Source organism: Eleutherodactylus coqui, chromosome 12, assembly GCF_035609145.1.
Source record: "Eleutherodactylus coqui strain aEleCoq1 chromosome 12, aEleCoq1.hap1, whole genome shotgun sequence".
NCBI lineage: Eukaryota > Metazoa > Chordata > Amphibia > Anura > Eleutherodactylidae > Eleutherodactylus > Eleutherodactylus coqui.
This window is the reverse complement of record NC_089848.1, coordinates 41,678,784-41,698,204: the sequence shown is the minus strand read 5'-3', so window position 1 is coordinate 41,698,204 and position 19,421 is coordinate 41,678,784. Positions and strand designations below refer to the sequence as shown.

General features: G+C 44.5%; 1 protein-coding gene across 1 annotated transcript in view; it reads left to right on the top strand.

The window, feature by feature from the left end:
• The first annotated feature begins 254 nt into the window (after positions 1–254).
• ATP2C1 (ATPase secretory pathway Ca2+ transporting 1) overlaps positions 255–19,421 on the top strand; it is a 124,757-nt gene continuing 105,590 nt past the window's right edge. Inside the window, exon 1 of the mRNA XM_066584988.1 lies at positions 255–494. Coding sequence (XP_066441085.1) covers positions 411–494 — 84 coding nt within the window. The 5' untranslated portion in view covers positions 255–410. The remainder of the gene's footprint in view (positions 495–19,421) is intronic.

The following is a 19,421-nucleotide window of genomic DNA, read 5'->3' as shown; positions in this document are numbered from 1 at the left end:
GATAGAGAGATATTGCTAATACTGATTAGAAGAAACTCATTAAACCATCGTAACTTTTAGATATTTTGTTGCCAAAAAATGCTCTCACTTCACATTCCGTAGAGTTGTCGCAACTGCTTCCTAAAATAATCCAATTACCCAAGCATTAGCTTCAAACTGAGGAGGCGTACCCAAGGCTTAATATTATAGCCCAGCTCTCTGGGAGCACAGAACCTGATCATCTTGTTTTTTTTCTTTCTACCAGTTTCAGCTTGGTTACTCTGTCAGATAGGCACAGGAATAGCAATTGATGAATGTGTGGTGCTGGAGCACAGCATTTCATGAGCTAGCAAAACTGGATTAATATATAGGTCAGAAGTGGGCATTTACTTGATCTCATTACCTAACTGCAATTACTAGAGTCAGTAGTAATGCCGGCATTTACGTACCTCCTGCAATTACCTTTCCGATGGAATAGGCATTCCCAGTCAACAGCAGAAGCTCAGGAGGATAAGGTAATACCAATGACCACAATGTAGAAATTCATTTACTGCTTAGTAATGTATGTTGATGGAATGTGCAAGGATCTGTGTCTTCATTTCTAGCTTTCAGAAAGTATTGATTATGACCCTAGAAAGAGCAGATAGAGGTTTATATGAACAGAAATAGGACTATTGTTTTACATCCTTTCTTGTTATATTGTGTCATAAACTACAAGTATGTTGAAAGTGGTGTCTTTTATAAATACATATACAGTAGGTTTAAAGGAAATATTGGCCTGGGTAATTTCCAGTTTTGTATGGGTTTCAAAGTAATTAGTCATACTTAATTAGGGAAAAGTCTTAAAGTTCTAAGCCACCGACATCTCCTGTATATGTCACTCAGGACACCGATGATCAACGAATGTAAACTAATGAATGGACATCTTCACTAAAGGAAGCAATAATATTATAGTGTATCTGTTAGCATTCATTAGTGTGAGTGTACTTCAATACTAGAGATGAGCGAGCATACTCGGTAAGGACAGATACTTGAGCGAGTATCGTCCTTACCGAGTACCTGCCTGCACGCCCGCAAAGATTTGGGTGCTAGCGGGGGTGAGTGCTGTGTTGCAGGAGTGAGCAGGAGGGAGCTGGGGGTAAGGGAGAGAGAGATCTACCCCCGTTCCTCCCCGCTCTCCCCCGCCTGCACCCAAATCTTTGCGGGCGAGCAGGCAGGTACTCGTAAGGACGATACTCGCTCAAGTATCTGTCCTTACCGAGTACGCTCACTCATCTCTATTCAATACTCCTTGTAAGTCAATGATCTAGATTAGGGGTGTCAGACTCAAGTTCACCGAGGGCCCCACCCGCATTATGGTTGCCTTCAAAGGGCCATTTGTAATTGTAAGACTGCATAAGGCTGCCTGTCCACCGGTGTTGCGGTATCCCGCGGCAGAGATCCGCTGCGGGATACCGCTGCCCGGGAGCAGGAGCCAGCAGGCAGATCTCTGACAGATAGGCTGACCGTGGAGAATCGCAGTAAATTCGCAGCATGCTGCGAATTGCCGCCCGCGAGCGGAGAATCGCAATGATTCTCCGCTCGTGGACAGGGGGGAAGCGCTCTCCATAGCAAGGCTATGGATAGCTTATATTGTGTTCCCCGCGGCCGGATTATCACCGCAGGGAACGCAATGAAAACCCACCCGTGGACAGGCAGCCTAAATGCAGTTACTCATTAACATATTGTTACATAACCTGAGACACCATATTACACACCATCCTCATCCATTGATCATGTTCTGAAAATAGCAACAAAAACAAAACAAAATGATGTGTATACCGTTTTTCTAGGTTGCTGATAAAGTAGTTCAAATTGTTCCACCAGAGATGTTATGGTGCGCCACTCGGTCAGTAAAAGGTCTAGATGCCTTTTAGGACCAGTTTAGATACTAGCCGGTCCCTTCCACCTCTTTAGCACTATGCTACCTACCTTGGAGGGTTGCCAGGGTGCCTGGGTAGGGCTGTCAGAGCTGAGCCACCACCTGTGAGTTGCAGAACAAAGCAGTTTTGAGGTGTGTGCTGGCGCTCAGAATTCAAGACAGCACCCGCTTCCTATGGTGGCGTCGCCCCCTCTGCCAAACGCTGGCTGCGGAAAGTAGAGAGCCTGTCCTTCTGCATCTGGACTTGGTGGGTCAGATTCGTCCTTGAGTTTGACACATCCATGTGCAACTGCAGATATTTAGGCTTGCTGCTAGCTACATTTAGGTTATGTTTTTTCAATTAATTGCATGATTTAAAGTATTATTACTATTATTTATTTTTAAATTATTATTAATGCTTCTGGAACATGCAACATACATGTACATCGTGTTAGCACAAACCACAATACATGTATGCTCACAGTATGCATGCTCAGTTAAGCCCGTAGTGTCCTAAGCAGGAGCTGGCTGCAACTGACAGATGGCTGCAGAAGCCAGGACTGGACCTAGTGCCGACCCTGGCTATTCAACCCTATAGATGCTGCGGCATAAGATGGCATTAAAAGGGGTTTTGAGAGAGCGAGGGCTTCCTCAACCCCATTGGCATCCCCACAATCAGATCACGATGTGCTGGTTGGTTTTGTGGCAGCCTGAGGCCAAATCATGGCCTCTGGGTCTTCTATATACAGCAGCCTATTAGGTCTAATAGGCTTAACTGTCAGTGAGAAAAATGACAGACATAATACACCGCACCTGATAAGTAGTACAGTGTATTAAGTAAGCGATCAGGTGATCACAGCCTCAAGTTCCCTTCTGGGAAGAATAATTGGTGTAAAAAAATGTTTTCACCTGTAAACCCACCAAAAAGTGCAAACAAATCATAATTTTTCCAATAAAACGCCAGTTACTATTGGAAAAATGAAATGTAAAAAAATAGTATCACAATATTGACCTGCACTATAAAATCTGCTATTTATTTGACACAGTGAATGCCATTTAGAAAAAAAAAAGGAAATAAATGCCATACAGGTCTGTAGACGGATCCGCAGTAGTGATAGCTCAGGGACTCTGCAAGTGCAACATGGTGTCCAAAAATCACTACAGCAAAATCTGCTCTCCAAGAGCCAAATAGCAGCATTCCTTCTGTTGTGAACCCTTCCTTTTATCCAGACAGCCGCTTATGTACATGTATTGGCAATTCCATAATCCGGAGAAACTGTTTAGCACATTGTGGGGTATTTTTTTACCAATTGCCCCTTGTGAAAAGTCAAAAATTTGGGTCTAAAACCTATTATTGAAATAATTTGGTGAATTTTGGGGTCCAAATGCTCACTACGTCTTTTGATGAATTCCTTGAAAGTCTAGTTTCCAAAATGGGGTCTTCCAAAGTTCTTGGTACTCGGGGTCTCTGCAAATACAAGATGCGCTCCAAAAATTATTCCCGCAAAGTCTGCCCTCCAAATAGCATTCCCTCCCTTCTGGGCCCTGCCATGTGCCCAAATAACAGTTTATATCCACATATTGGGCATATGCATACTGGAGCTAAAACTGCATTTTATTGAAAAAATGTACTTTCTCATTTCCATTCATTCCTTGAGCAGTCTATTTTTTATTGTGGTGGGGGGAAGAGTGGTTGGAGTTTCTTTCGTGATAGCACCTCTTGGCCTCTGCAAACCTGAAATGGTGACTGGAAAAAGTCCTAATAGAATGGATGGAGGCCCCCAAATACACAAGGTGCTTCTATCATTTATGAGGCCTGTGGTTGAATCTTGTTGTGTACCAGGGCCACAAGTGGGATATTTCTAAAAACTGCAGCATCAGGATAATGAGTATTGAGATTTGTTTCTCCTACCGCATTTCCCTGAAAATAAGACCCTGTCTTATTAATTTTTGCCCCAAAGAGGTCTGAGGAGCTCCGGTGCTCTTGCTTAAGTTCTCAGCCGCCAACTGAAGATCGCTTGCTGGTAACGGGGTTTGTTGAACCAATGCGATGGCTGCGATTGTTTCTTCGAGCACTACGTTGATTGGCTCAGGCAAGACGCTTGAGAACCAATTAAATCTATTGCTTGCTGAAGCCAGGGTTTTTGTACCCCGTTACCCACAAGCGATCTTTTGTCAGCGGCTGAAGACAGAAGCAACAGCGCCGGAGTTCCAGAGACCAGTGGGAGGGACCCGGACGGTGCCTGCTAGGTAATGTATTGCTTTTATTTATTTATTTAATGTAGTGTAGCTAGGGCTTATTTTTGCGGTAGAGCTTATATTTCAACCCCCTGGAAAATCAGGGTAGGGCCTATTTTAGGGGTAGGTCTTTTTTTTGAGGAAAAACAGTATCTCCTGCTGTGTTAAAGAAAAATCTGGTTTAAAAACTGAAAGTTTCAGAAAATAATTTGAAATGTTGAAAATTTTCACATCCACTTTGCTTTAATTCCCATGAAATGCCTGAGGAGTTAAGAAACTTTCTAGATGCTGTTTTGAATATTTTGGAAGGTGCCGTTTTTTAAAGCAGGTGATTTGTAATATGGGGGGTTTTATAATAAAGCCACTTCAATACTAAGATGATGGCTTAAAGAGGTTATCCAAGAAGCGGTCACTGTGATACACTGGGGTCGGAGCAGTGGCCGCGCTCGTAATTGCAAGCACAGCTCAATCAATGCAGTTAAACGTGCAGTACCATTGGAGTCCTGGATGCAGCTCACAGACGGCATCACTGGTAGCTTGCAAGTAGATGGCGCATGTGATGGAAGCATGTGACCATTGGGGCCAATCGGAGGTCACAGTGTCACCGTCTGCGTGACGCTTATCGCTGGGACTACCTGCCAGGTTTCAGACAGTCTCGTATGTCCTTGATAATACTGTATTGGCTAGGCAATGGGTAGCTGGTGAAGGGAGAGTAGAGGAGTAGCAGAGAGATGTGGATTAGCTGCGCAGCAGACTTAGGCTGGGTTCACTCAGGGCTGATTTGCCATGGAATTTCCCTGGGGCAAATCGGCCTGTGGCTGCTAATCCCGGGATTAGTCAGCCATGTGGACGAGATTTTTCAAAAATCTTATCCACACGGGGCAGACAATCCGTCGCGGCAAAGCTGACATTAGCCGGTTCTGCGGCACGGATTCCCGGGACGCAGCATGTCCATTCTTTTTTTCCTATTGCAGCCTCGCTCCTCTGTATGGGAGAGCCAGCCACAATGGAAAAGCATGCAGCGAACACGCTCCAAAACTTGCGGCTAAGTGCCACGGGTTTTGAAACTGAGCTTATCCTGCGGAAATCTAGCGTTCTTTCGCTGCGGCAGATTTCCGCTGGGAAAGCGTCTTGTGGGATTCCGGGCTTAAGGTACAACAATTCGCAGAGCAATTGTTCAGAAAATTCGTTGAATCGTATGAACAAAAGTCATATGTTTGCTTTAACACAAAGCACTTCTTGGTCACTAGTTGTTTGCCAAAATATCGTCATAGAGGGGTGTCCATGCAAATTAGTTCGCAAGCCATTCCAATACAAACATTTGTGACTTTACACCAGACAACGTTTGATCAACCAATTTTTTGGGAAGCTGAAACTAAATGACTAATGACTTATCACCCTGTTGGTGGCCATGCTTATACTGAACAACTATCATTTGAATTCACTCTTTCGAGCAACTATTCAGCCAATAGCCGTACTGTGTAAAGATACCGTTAGGGGAGGATTGAAGGGATGCAGGAGTGTTGGATGGAAAGCCGCTGAGGACGATGTTGCAATAGTCTAGCTCTATGTTTCTCAACTCCAGTCCTCATGACCCCAACAGGTCAGATCTTCTGGATTTCCTCAGTATTGCACAGGTGATGTAATAATTGTCGCTGCCTCAGACATTGCCACAGGGGTTTTTAATATAGCAGATCCTGAAAACATGACCTGTTGGTGGTCCCTGAGGACTGGAGTTGAGAACCTCTGGTCTAGCTGATGAGGGCATTCACTAGCATTTCTGTTGACTTGAAGAAGCAGCATATTTAAGAGTTCTTGAATTGGAGGTGGGGTAAGAGCTTGGATGTGTGCGTGGTGTGAAGAACAGGGCAGAATCAAAAGTTAACACAAGGCAGTGGACTTGGAAGGCAGGGGAAAGCCTGGAGGCACTGGCTGTATTTGATAGGTCTGGTGGGAGAATTGAGCGGAATGGGAGAAAGATAATTCACTCGTTTTTCTCCATGTTGACATTGAGAAAGAGGGAGGAGAAGGAGGCTGTGCAAAAGTTTTAGGCAGGTGTGGAAAAAATGCTGCAAAGTAAGACTGCTTTCAAAAATAGAAATGTTAATAGGTTTTTTTGTCAATTAATACGCAAAGTGAACGAAGAAAAGAGGAATGTAAATCAAATCAATATTTGGTGTGGCCACCCTTTGTCTTTAAGACATCATTAGTTCTTCTAGGTACGCTTGCACTCAGTTTTTGAAGCAGTTTGGCATGGAGGTTGTTGCATACATCTTGGAGGACTAAGCACAAATCTTCTGTCCTTCTGTCTCTTCATGTAATCCCAGACAGACTGGATGATGATGACATCAGGGCTCTGTGGGGCCAAATCATCACTTCCAGGACTCCTTGTTCTTCTTTACACTGAAAACAGTTGTTAATGACATTGGCTGGATGTTTAGGGTTGTTGCCCCGCGGCAGAAGAAATTTCGAGTCAGTCAGACGCTTTCTATTTTTGTAAAAAAAATCTAACTTTGCAGCATTTTCTCCACACCCGTCTAAAATGTTTACACAGTACTGTACATCATATAGGTCATAGACATACATTGTAAAGTGTGACTATTCCTGTCTTACTGCAAACATAAGAACAAAATCTTTATGTTATTCTGTCGGCGTTACGCAAGATTTATTTTTTCAAAGTTGGTCATCTCACAGCACTTATTTCTGGAAATCTTGAAACAGGCAAAAATAAAAATGAAAGGGGTATTCCCACCTTAGTTTTTCATAGGTGAGATAATAAACTGCTGCTATAGTTATCTGCCCTCTGGCCAGAGCCTATGGAAACAGAGTAGCGCTTCAGCCCAACACTGTTTCCGTAACTCTCATTGAAGTTAATGGCAGTTATGAAAATAGTGTAGCACAGCGCACTACGCTGTTTCCATAACTCGGGGAGTTCCAGATGGTCGAAAACTAATGCCTGGGTGTTCCCATCTTGGCCATGAAAAGCTGAAATGGGAATACCCCTCTAAGGGTGCCTACCCGCTACAGTTTTTTTTCACTGCGAAATTCGCAGCATTTCTTTCTTCTGCAGGGGTCTATGGGACTTGTAATGTTAAAATCGCATTCGCGCAAAATTACAATTTACCGCAGAATCGCGATTTTGTCTCATCATTGCCAAAATGGTTCGTAAAGACACATCCACATATACTCATTAGCATCCTATGTTGAAGGTACATCCATGTCCTGAAGACACATCTACTCAGAGTGCTAAGGCAGTAGAATTCAGTCCTAAACTCTCGCTTACAACCTGAAGGTTGCGAGTTCAATCCCCGCTTGGTCCAGGTAGCCGGCTCAAGGTTGACTCAGTCTTCCATCCTTTCGAGGTTGGTAAAATGAGTACCCAGCTTGGAGGGGGGTAATAAATAAATTACTTGAAAGCGCTGCAAAATAAGTTGGCGCTATACAAATAATAAGATTTATTTGTTTTATATACTAAATATAGGTATATATTTAATATACTATTAGTATCCTATATTAGACCCTCTTCACAAACTTTTCAGTGCTGTTTAGTGAACACAGTTTTGATCATTGGGTCAGTTCTCATAAACAATCTAAATAATTCCTTAAGCTCCTAGCTGGTGGGGCCAGGTTCCTATGAAAGCGCATCATAAAATCCATCATATTGCTTAGGGAGTGAGGCCTACCTTATATTTTCAGCATTTATTGCACTGTAAGTGGAGATATAGTACGTTAAGATCTGGTTTGTCCAGCTTGTAAACATCTTATTTGCATCTTAGGATCTATTTTTTAAGGATCTGGTTCTTCTAGTTTGTAGACCATATCTCAAATGCACCTCTCCCATGACCTATGCATGCTAAGGAGTGAAACGATAACAAGGGGGCATCTTCTACATCTAGAGGAAGGAAGATTTCTACACCAACATAGAAGGGGGTTCTTTATCATAAGATAAATAGTCAAGTACAGCACTAAATACTGCATTAAGCAACATGGTGCATGCTCGTCTACCACTCAATTCAAGCTCCTCCTTGTTATAGACATGTAGCGAGGAGGAATGGGGGGCTGCTGACAGCTTTCAGGTAGCCTCATATTCTTTTCCTATTCAAGGGCTTTTCCCACAATGGAAATTTAACATATGTCCACATAATAGGTAATAAATGTCTATTGTGGGATAGGAAATGAATACAAGGCTGCCTACCTGCACTCCCCAATATATAACAGTCCATCAAACTCATTTAGATGAACCCTTTAAGGGCTTTAATACTGGCAAATACTAAAAATATAGTGCAGGGTTAAAGATTCTACTCCTGCAATCAAGCCAGTGCAGGACGGGTCCTCAGTTGTCAGATACAGCCGAGGACCTGGAGGAGAAGGGAGAAGCGGATTTTAACAACGGTTTAAACCACCACATGGGTAATATTCCTAAAAAAGTGTCTGGTCCTTTAGGACCAAAACACCCTGCTCCTTAACGGGTTAAGTAACAGAAGCTGGCAAATGTCCTATTTACTGGTTATTTAATACTAAATATATCTTGGTGATCTCTACTGTATAATCTGGGGAATGGCCAGGATTGCAGGTGACAGACAGGGTGTAGCTATACTGGTTTTTGTTCCCGGTGCAGATATAGTTCACCAGATTTTAAAGGGAAATTATAATTAATATTTTTGCACTAATGAAATTCAGATATTAATTCATATACATTTTTTCTTGCCTTTCAATTTTTTGGTTGTAGATTTTTTTTTACTCTATTTTCTGTACAAGGTTATGGATACAGCAGCCACATGGACCATAGGAGCCTGAAGATGTTGGGTATTAATCTGTATAGGAATATAAAGAATGTATGGAGTGGGCTTAGGAACTGAACACAGCGGGTGCTGGCTGTATTATATGACCATAACAATAGTGACCGTAGCATCTAAGCAGTTAGATAGAGGGGGGACGTCTCCCTCTGTCGCCCCATCACTCTACCTTGACTCAAATTGCAAGGTACAGGGAGGTTCTCATGGGAGGACCCTAATAAAGACCCAAAGTCTGCCATCTTCTCATATTTATCATCTGAGAATCAAATGCTTTGTTTTTTTAAAGGTTTTTAATTTCGTAAATAGGCTAAAACTGGCCTATCGGGGAGCTGGTGAATCGGTCCTTGACTCTGCTCCTACATGCAATCAATGCACTACCTTCGCTGTAGATGCCGGAGAATGCTATTCCAGCCACATAGCTGACCTGGCATCTACAGGAGGCAGCTTCTTTTCTCCCCCGAAGACAGGCCATGGGTCCTCTTCCTCTTTCACAGTGGCCCTGCCCTCTCACCTCTCAAGTTGCAGCTACTTAGGGCTGAATTAGGTTGCTGAGTGGACCCCGCTACCCTTTTGAATTTGCGTGGCACGGTGGCAGGATCAGAGGAGAGACAAGAGAAGGGCCACCAGTTGCCACTGCAGGGGAGCTCAGGAAGGTGAACCTTGGACAGATACAGAAGAAGAAAGGAGAAATATTGAAATAAAGGTGGGACACAGCTGTGCAAGATACTTGTGGAGATACAAAGAAGGAGCCTGGGAGGGGGGTGAGCAGAAGGGGTTACCTTCCCTTAGGCAGGGTTCACACGGGGCATATTTTCGTCGGAAATCTCGTGGTTTGGCCGCAGCAAAAACTGCGAAATTTCCGCCGGGAGAACTGCCGCGGTTTAAGCCGCGGCGGCTTTGAAGCGGTCCGGCCGCATGCTTTTCCGTTGCAGCCGGCTCTCCCATAGACGAGAGCGTGGCCGTAACATAAATAAACAAAAAAACGACTGGAAACAGACATGCTCAATCTTTTGAAACCGCGGCTGCGGCCGCCGCAGCCGCGGTTTCAACCGGATTTACCGCAGTGGATTATCCGTCCCGTGTGGACGAGGTTTTTGAGAAACCTCGTCCACATGGCTGGCTAATCCCGAGATTAGCGGCTGCGGGCAGATCTGCTGCGGCAGAACCGCGGCAAATCCGCCCTGTGTGAATCCAGCCTAACATGTCTACTCTCAGGCTCACGCAGACAACATTCTGTAACCCTCCCCTCAGTCTCTTGGAAAACTACAGTTCAGACATTGAGGACCCGCTAGGCGTTGTAGTTTTCCATAGGTCTTGTTCACATTGAAGAAACTGACACAGAATTTGCGTAGAATCTGAGCCCATTTCCTGCAAAGTCCACATCCCATTCATTTGGCTGGGAATCTCTGCTATAGTTTTTGGACAGCGCAGATTAAAAAATCCCACCTCCAGGGGGTTCCTAAATGCCAACTTCAGGAAGCGCTGGCTCTGATTGGTTCTCGAGTGCCGTGGCTCAGCTAATCACTGTAGTGCCCCATGAACCAATCACAGCCATTCAATGCGAGGAGAAGTGCAGAGGAGCAGACAGCACTTGTTAGGTAATGTATTGGTTTTTTTAATGCAGCTAGGGTAAAAGTTGCATTGTACCGCACGAACACCATGTTTTCATGCGATGCGATGCGACACAAAGCAAGGCTCCATAGGGAAACTTGAGCTACAAAACATCGCAAATCGCGGCTCTATAGCGCATGCTGCAATATTTTTTCTCACAATGTAGCAGCCTAGAAAACATCAATAATGTGGATAAACCCATTGGAAAGCATGGGTTCACATACATGTGATTTTTTTCGCCCGTGTAAAAGCGGCCTAAGGGCTTTTACCCACTAGCATTTTTTTTTCGCTGTAATTTCGCTGCGTTTTGTTCCCCAAGTGTCAATGGGACTTTCTAATGTTAAAATCGCATTGCACAAAAATCGCAAGTTTGCATTGCTGCGATTTTTTGTGCGATGCGATTTTAACATTAGATAGTCCTGTTGACATTTGGAGAAAAAAAACGCTGCAAAATCGCAGCGAAAAAAACCCGCTAGTGGGTAAAAGCCCTAAAAGTAGTAAAGATAACAAAAGCCATATTAAATTTGGTATCGCTGTAATCATATTGGAGATAGCTGATCTATTTACGGTACTAGTATTTTGTGGGCATTGTTATCTCAGCAGTCCATCATTGGAGTGCAGTAGACAGCATAGCATGCATAGGTGAAGGCAGCAGATGCTGGATTTGTGGTAGAAGCAGGATAGCGGTGTTAATGGGGGTAACATTAAATGGAGTTTGTATTGCTATAGAAAGTGGGAATGTGCTTTAAAAGTGAGGAGCCAAAGATGCCTGTGGATTGAACTGTGCAGAGACAAGCTGTGGAAGAAGTCTTCATGGCAATCTGGGCCAGATGAAGATAGAAAGTACAGTGATTGACCCCAATTAAAAAAAAAGGCATCTGTGAGCCTCTGATGCCTGTCATGTCATTCTTGTGTATTCTCTTGACTAGTTCATGGTATGATAATTCTCTGCGGACCACCGGTGTAGACCTGGCATCTGACCTGGTCACTGAACAGCCAAATTATTAAGTTAATATAAGGTAATATTGATCTTTATATCAGGGTGCATTCACATGGCAAGTACAATATACTGGTAAGTCTGAAAAACTCGCACTGGTAAACCCACGATTTTTCTGCCAGTGCGATGCATTTTGCGAGGGTCCTGTTTTCCGCAATAAATGATCCTTTTGCTCTGATCTTGTAATCACTTACTTGTATCAACATTACAATCACACCGAGAAAGTTTCATTCGAGTTCGACAACTTCTTCTATGGGAGGGATTGCTTTTGACAATGCTTGTATACAGTGTTATCATTTGACCAATGTATCATTATTTATATAGATTAGTGTTTCCATCTAAATATAGCGATCCTGCTATAATGGGCGCTGTATTCCCCACGGAGCACATGACTTTAGGGAAGTATTAATGACACAAAGACTTGCCTTGTTTGCCTCAATGATCAGTAATTCCGCATGTGAGGGCCTTTTTTTTTCCTAACACAAATGAAAAATGTGTGTCAGTAAAGGTGGCAGAGGGTCTTCATATATCCCCAATGGATATTGTAGTGTAATTGCATTGTTACATGACTGCCATTGATTAAAAGCAGGCATACTGAACCTCGGGAGCCAGAGCAGCGTGAGCCGTCGATATGGTCCCGTTCAGGACTAAACATGTCCATGTAATAAGCTGTCACAGTGGTTGGTCATACTTCTCCAAAGTACACTGTCACAGAGAAATGATAAACCGACCTGGAAGCCCGAGGAAAAGAACCTGCGTCAAGTCTGAACTGTTGCATTTGGATTGTGTGAAACTTTAATTGCTCTCCAGCAGTTCTTATCTGCAGCCGTTCCAAGTCCATTATTGCAGCTCGGGCCGGGAAAGAACAAAGAATGAATTTCTAAAATAACTTTGTTTCTGTGGTCATTTATTAAACTCCTTTGCCGGCGAGGACAGGGCCAGTATTCTTCACAAGGTCCAAGGGTTTTCACAATTTCGGTATATGGGAACATTTCTTTAATCTGGCATTATTGTTTCTTTTTAAAGTGAACCTGTCACCGGCTATGAGCAGCGCTGGTAGGGCAGGTTCCCAGGAGCCCGGGGAGGTATTTTTTTAATACTTTACCCAACTCCGGATGCCAACGCTGTCAGCTCCGAAAGTCGGTGTGCGGGCTATGCATTCAGTGCACGGACCATGCCATCGGAGTCAAAGCTGCAGCGATGTGCGCGCTCCCATTTATCTTTTTAGGAGCGTGCGCACACAGCATGCAGCTTTGCGTCTGATGACACGGTCCGTGCGCGGACTTTTGCCGGGAAGAGGGTCAGTATAAGAAATGCCGCCCCAGACTCCAGGGAACCTGCCTTATGAGAACCGTAACTCAGTTTATGGTGCTCACGCCTGGTGGCAGGTTCCCTTTAACTATCTGATATTTGGTTATATCCACTTCATACAAAACTTCAATTATCAGGCTCTTCAGATTACCTGATAACTGATTTCTACCCGCGCATGCGAGGTATCTTTTTTTAAAAAAAACGTCTCCTATCACTTCTGATGAGTTGCGATTTTCCAGTGTGGTCGCGGCGAAGGATCGGCAGACCTCACATCGCTGTTGCTTGCGCATTGCACGCCGTGCAATGTGTTTCCTCTCCCATTGAAGACAATAAGCGAAGCGTTCCGTGGGCACGCCCAAAGATAGAATGTGCCGCGATTGCTGGAAGAAAAAAATTGCTCATGTACATTCAAAAGAATGCGTTCATATTCGCGCAAGATTTGTGCGTGTCGCAAATCTCGCAAGATAAGGCGGGCTGATTGGGGTGTAATACGTACCAAATTATGACATGCTGCAGGTTTTTTTTTTTTGCATCCGAAATGCGCACACAAAAAATACACATGTGAGCGAACCCATTGGAATCGATGGGTTCTATTGACTGTGTATTGCACGCGTAATACGCAGCGCCAATGTATTCGTGTGAATAAGTCCTTAGGCTGGTTGCACACTACGTTTTGTGAATCCAGCGCTGGTCCGTTCTGTATGTACAGCGATAGAAAGCAGATGTAGTAATAGGTTGATATGTGGGATGGAGACCTCTTTGGTGTCTGTCGCATGTAATTTCCATCTCTGTCAGACTTTTACGCTGGACAGAAAAGCGCAGAATACTGAACTTCTCTATTCAGCGTAATAGACTGACAGGGGTGGAAACTATATAAGACAGAGACCAACGAGCTTTCTGTCTCACATACCTCCTTGTCAGAACCAATCCCTAGAAGTTGTTGGATGGGATGAAACTTTCTCTGTGTGACTGTAACATTGATATAAGTAAGTGATTACATATCAGAGCAAAAGCATCATATATTGTGAAAAACTGACCCCTTGTAGGGAGGCTCAATTGTGAGTTTACGTCCTCCGCTATCTCCAGCAGGCCCACTCGTGCTGCCACTCCATTAATTGCCATTCATGCAAGGGGACTCACTCCCACCATTCTAGCACTCAGTAGGAGTCTCAGCAGATGGGCCCTATTGATTGAATAGTTTCCATGTTTTCAGTCTATGTATGTAATCCTACGCTTGGCCAGTAGGTGGCAGTATGTTCTTATTCTTGTGGATAATGTCTGCCATCAGATTTTGTAACTAATTTTCAAGCTTAGTTATCCAGGTTGGATGATGACTTTAAGGGCTCCTTTACCTGAGCGTATTTGCGTGCAGAACAAATAATGCTTCTTTGCGCGCGTATCGGCGTATTTCACTGCACTCTTTGTGCTTGCAGGGCATATTCATTTGCGCGCTGCAACCAAAAGCATCGCTTGAAATGTTTAATTAGTTTCAGATGTATTCTTTTTCCAGCAGATTCACGCAGTGGATTACGCATCTCCTTGTGGATTGCATTTGTGCACCCCGTTGACTTCTATGCGGACCCTTGGTGCGCAAATGCGTAGAAAACTAGAGCATGCCTCCTTTTTTTTGCGTGGCCAATATAAATGCGAAAAATGCAGAAATGTGAACGAACCAATTGAAATCAATGGATTCTATTCTCTGCGGCTTACATGTGCAAATACCTGTGTGAAGGAGAATGTGCAACAAGTTGTAGCTGCTGGCAGCGCCGACGCACAGTTGTAACTCTGACGCACTTTAAAGGGGTTTTCCAAGCTATTACTTTTTATATAGCTTTGGGCCCCCCATATCCCAAACCATATAAAAAGTAATCTACGCACCATCACACCAGACCGCTAAATAGGTGATGTCCCCTAAACCTGTCATGTGGGCTTCTAATGTTGAAACCCTGAGGCAGGTTTACAGGACATCACTGTAGACGTCCCTGCCGGCCTCCTATTGGCTGCAGCGGTCACGCAGGTAAACAAGCCACATCAGCGCTGCAGCCGATGTATGTAGAAGAGCGCTGCAGTGGGGAGAGGCAATAGGGGAGCAGCGCACAGTGGAAGAAGAGTGATCTGGGGTTCTTTTTAACCCCTTATGTGCCGCCCCCATCTTACTCCACTGCTATCAATGTTTGGAGACTCAGAAAACCTCTTTAATATAAGTGAATTTAAGGCTCTCGGAGGCTCCTTGTGTGTAGTGACCTCTTCTTCCGCTTGTGTAGAGCTTGTTGACCACTAGACGTCTCTACGACACAGAGAAGAGATATCACCCCGTTACCAGAGACTGAGAGGGGCGCATTATTGGGATGTGAGAAGTTGGATGGTCGTAGCGATTAATTGTCCCCCACCGGCCATTCTGACCGGACTGTTAGGAGGTGTTGGGACCAGTGGATGTGTGAGGCCACACAAGGTGACCGGGCTCAGGACCCCCTACAGACCACCAGTAGAGAGGAGCGATTGATTGTCTGACAAGTACAAGCAGCTCCAAGTGTTTAGTTGTCTACAATCCAGAGACAGGTGGCGCCATCGTTACACCCCTGTGTCAGTTGGAACCATTTCCAGGCACTTGGCTGAAGGACATTTGGTCTCACAGCGCCCATTACATGTGCTGCCTATGACACCCACCATCGCCTCCATTTGCAGTGGTGTTGTGAAAAATGAAACTGGACGCTACGGAGGGGAACTGGGTTGTCTTTATCAACGAATCCATGTTTAGTTTGGGCGCTGATGACAGCCGTGTTCGTGTCTGGAGACCTTGGGGTGAGCGCCTCAATCCTGTCTTTGCTGTTTCTGTCATAGTCTGAGGGCCATCGCATAAAACAGTCGCTCACTCCTTGAGACAGTGAGTGTATGGACTATGAGACAGGGGAAGACCACAGAATATGTAATGTGATCTCCAGCAAAGGTAGTTGCTGGAGATGTTTGGTAAAATATGTTTGGGGCCTATTTTGTTTTTTTTTTGAATGGATGGCAGGCTCTGTAGTGGGGCTGTCCATGCCACTCCCTCCACTCCAGGTCTTATGTTGGGGAGGCAAGCTCCTCAGCTGCAGAGGCTGGATGATTAGCGAGTCCATAAAGTCTGCAAAGCTGCAGACAGAGGGGGGCTTAGGAACGGCTAGAGGCCTCAGGAGACGCTGTGGTCCTGACTAAGGACGAAAGGAACTGAACTTTGTGTGTGCAAAATGCTTGGTGTTGGTGCGGCTGCAGCTAGCTGTATCGTAAAGTCAGTAAAGGACTCTGTTTAGTTAGTGCTGGAGAAGCAGGGTTTTGTTTATGCCTAAGGGCTCCTTCCCACGAACGGATTTCCGCCGCGTAATTCGCGTCGAAAATCCGCTGCGTTGCCCGCAGCTATTAGGTTCTATTGAACCTAATAGCTCAGGGCACACGGTGCGGAATTCCACCGTGGAATTCCGCACCGTGAATTCACCCGTCCTCACCCGCAGCATGCTCTATTTGCCACGGGTGTACGCGCCAACGGCTTCCATTGCAGTCAATGGAAGCCGTCCGTTCACGCTATCTTCCGCTGTAGCCCAGCGGAAGATAGCGTGAAAACGCTTCCCCGCCTATCGCCGCCGCGTCATGTGACGTGGTGGGCTTGTCATGTGACGCGGCCGGAGTGTCACATGACGCGGCGGTGGGCGGGAAAGCGTCATGCGGGAACGAGGACGCCGGATCCGCATGTAAGTATGGGGTCTCCTGGGGGGCGCCGTGACGGGCTCCGCCGCGGAATTTTGTGTGCAGCCGGCCTAAACCTAAGGCTGTGTTTTGTTTATTTTATGAACTTTTAACCCTTTCCAATCCACTGTCTGACCTCTGAAGACATTATGATTGAAGGCTGTACAGCTCCGATGATGGAAGACATCCATCAGGGTTCTCTTACTGTATATTGCCAGCCACTCTGCTGTCGGAGCCTATCCATCGTGTCACCTCATGCAGTACTGGCTTTAGCCAGCATATAGCGCCATTGTATAACAGCAGTGTGTGTGTGTGTATATGTGTGTGTATGTATGTATGTATATATATATATATATATATATATATATATATATATATATATATATATATATATATATATATATATATATATGTATGTATATATATATGACGAAAGCCCTCACTGACTCACTCACTGATTCACTCACTGACTCGCCAAAAGTTCTCCAACTTCCCGATGTCGTAGAAACATGAAATTTGGCACAAGCATAGATTATCTCCAAAATAGGAAAAGTAATTGGGTCCCAACTCGATTATTCAATTCTAGCGCTAAAGAATTGGCGTCTAAATTTTACGTACATAATCTAAATCTCTCACTTCCCGGTGTCATAGACACTTAAAATTTAGCACGAGCATTGAATATGTCATAAATAGGAAAAGTTAATAGGTCTCAACTTGATTATTCAATTCTATGTGCAAAAGAATTAGTGTCCAAATTTTACATACGGAATCTAATTCTCTCACTTCCCGGTGTCATAGAAACTCGAAATTTGGCAGGAGCATTGATTATGTCACAAATAGCAAAAGCTAATGGGTCCCAACTCAATTATTCAATTCTATGCACAAAAGAATTAGCGTCAAAATTTTACGTACGGAATGTAATTTTCTCACTTTCCGGTGTCATAGAAACGTGAAATTTGGCACGAGCATTAATTATGTCGTAAATAGGAAAAGCTAATGGGTCCCAACTCGATTATTCAATTCTATGCGCAAAAGAATTAGCGTCCAAATTTTACGTACAGAATGTATTTTTCTCACTTTCCGGTGTCATAGAAACGTGAAATTTGGCACGCGCATTGATTATGTCATAAATAGGAAAAGTTAATAGGTCCCACCTCGATTGTTCAATTCTAAGCGCAAAAGAATTAGCGTCGACATTTTACGTACAAAATCTAATTCTCTCACTTCCCGATGTCATAGAAACTTGAAATTTGGCAAGGGCATTGATTATGTCATAAATAGGAAAAGTTAATGGGTCCCAACTCGATTATTCAATTCTAAATGCAAAAGAATTAGCGTCCAAATTTTACGTATGAAATCTAATTCTCTCACTTCCTGATGTCATTTTATATAAAGGAAATGTCGCATGGTTGCCTCCACGTGGTGTTTCCTGGGTAACACAGAGAACTATGCAAAATGGCGAACATATGTTTTTCCGGTATCTCTAAAGTAACCACGACTTCATAAGATTTTCGGTGTGAACACCAGATAAACACAAGTACCAAATTAACTCGGGCGAAGCCGGGTATATCAGCTAGTATATATATATAAATTTCTAACTTCTTCTAGGGGAGGGATGTTATTTACTGTGTGTGTGTGTGTGTGTGTGTGTGTATATATATATAATATATTTCTTCTACAGGAGGGGTTGTAAGTGTATGAAACTCAAAAAACAACCATGATTAGCTGCACCTCAGCAGCCATGAGAAGACGTCCGTCCGGCGCTGCTCCTCCACCGGGGGCCGCGGAGCTTCTTAGACTCTTTGGGGATGAATATTAGGAGGGATATATTTGTTTACAATCCTGGACGGATTATTCTGCTTTCAGTGGTTTCCAGGGCGCTCTGTGAGGAGAGTGTAGAGCTGCTGTACGGAGGTGCCGTCAGCTCTCCCCATGATGCCAGGTTGCCATGGCGATGGAAGTAATGGCTTACTTATGACATCAGGGCTTTACAGAAGAGGCATCATGTAATAAGGCAGCAAAAGTCACAAACTAGAAAGCGAGTACTTTGCCTGCTGGCGGTGTTATGAGCGTGCTGAGATCAGGGGTCGTTCCTGCAGTTTAGGGGTCTAACATGAAAAGTGACTACGAGGGGGTCTGCACACGAGTCGGCAGACAACCTGGAAAACACTAATTCTAACCCTGGTTGCCACTTTATTTGTGATGCAGTTTTGCCCGCTTGGCTGGTAGAGGTGCGACACATTTCAACAATTGGGACAATTTATAAAACTGTCTGATGCCACATATATACGGGACGACTTTCGGCTAAACGGCTGCAGGGTCACTGACGTCACCGCTAGTTGTTCGCGCTCGTGCAGAGCGTTCGGATCACTGCTGAAGGCTCCAGCATGCGGAATCCGACCTATTCATCTGCAGGCGGCCTATGGCCGGTCTCACAAGTACAGGGCTGCAGGGGCCTGCAGCGTAATCCGGCTCAGACCGCATTCTCTTGCAAGTCCCTAACTACACCTCAACCTTCCCCCCAGCAAAAAAAACTGGCTAGAACAAACACAAATAGCTGAAAAGAAAGTGTACAAGGGACGACGGCAGTCAGATAAACGACTGCGCGAGCGCTGACTTCACCGCTAGAGTCGTGGGCGCTCGTGCAGAGCGTTTACATTGACAGACTTCACCGCTGGATCGCGGGCTTCTATGTGAAGCACTGAGCAAGGAGCGTTTCTACAGAATGATAAACCCGCGATACAGCGATGATCTTTATGCGGACTGTAAGTCAGCAACAATGATATGCGAATAAATAGTAAACGACTTTTAAAATTTACACCGAATGATATCACTCCATTTTGTTTGTTTGAACCCATTTTGGGCAATAATC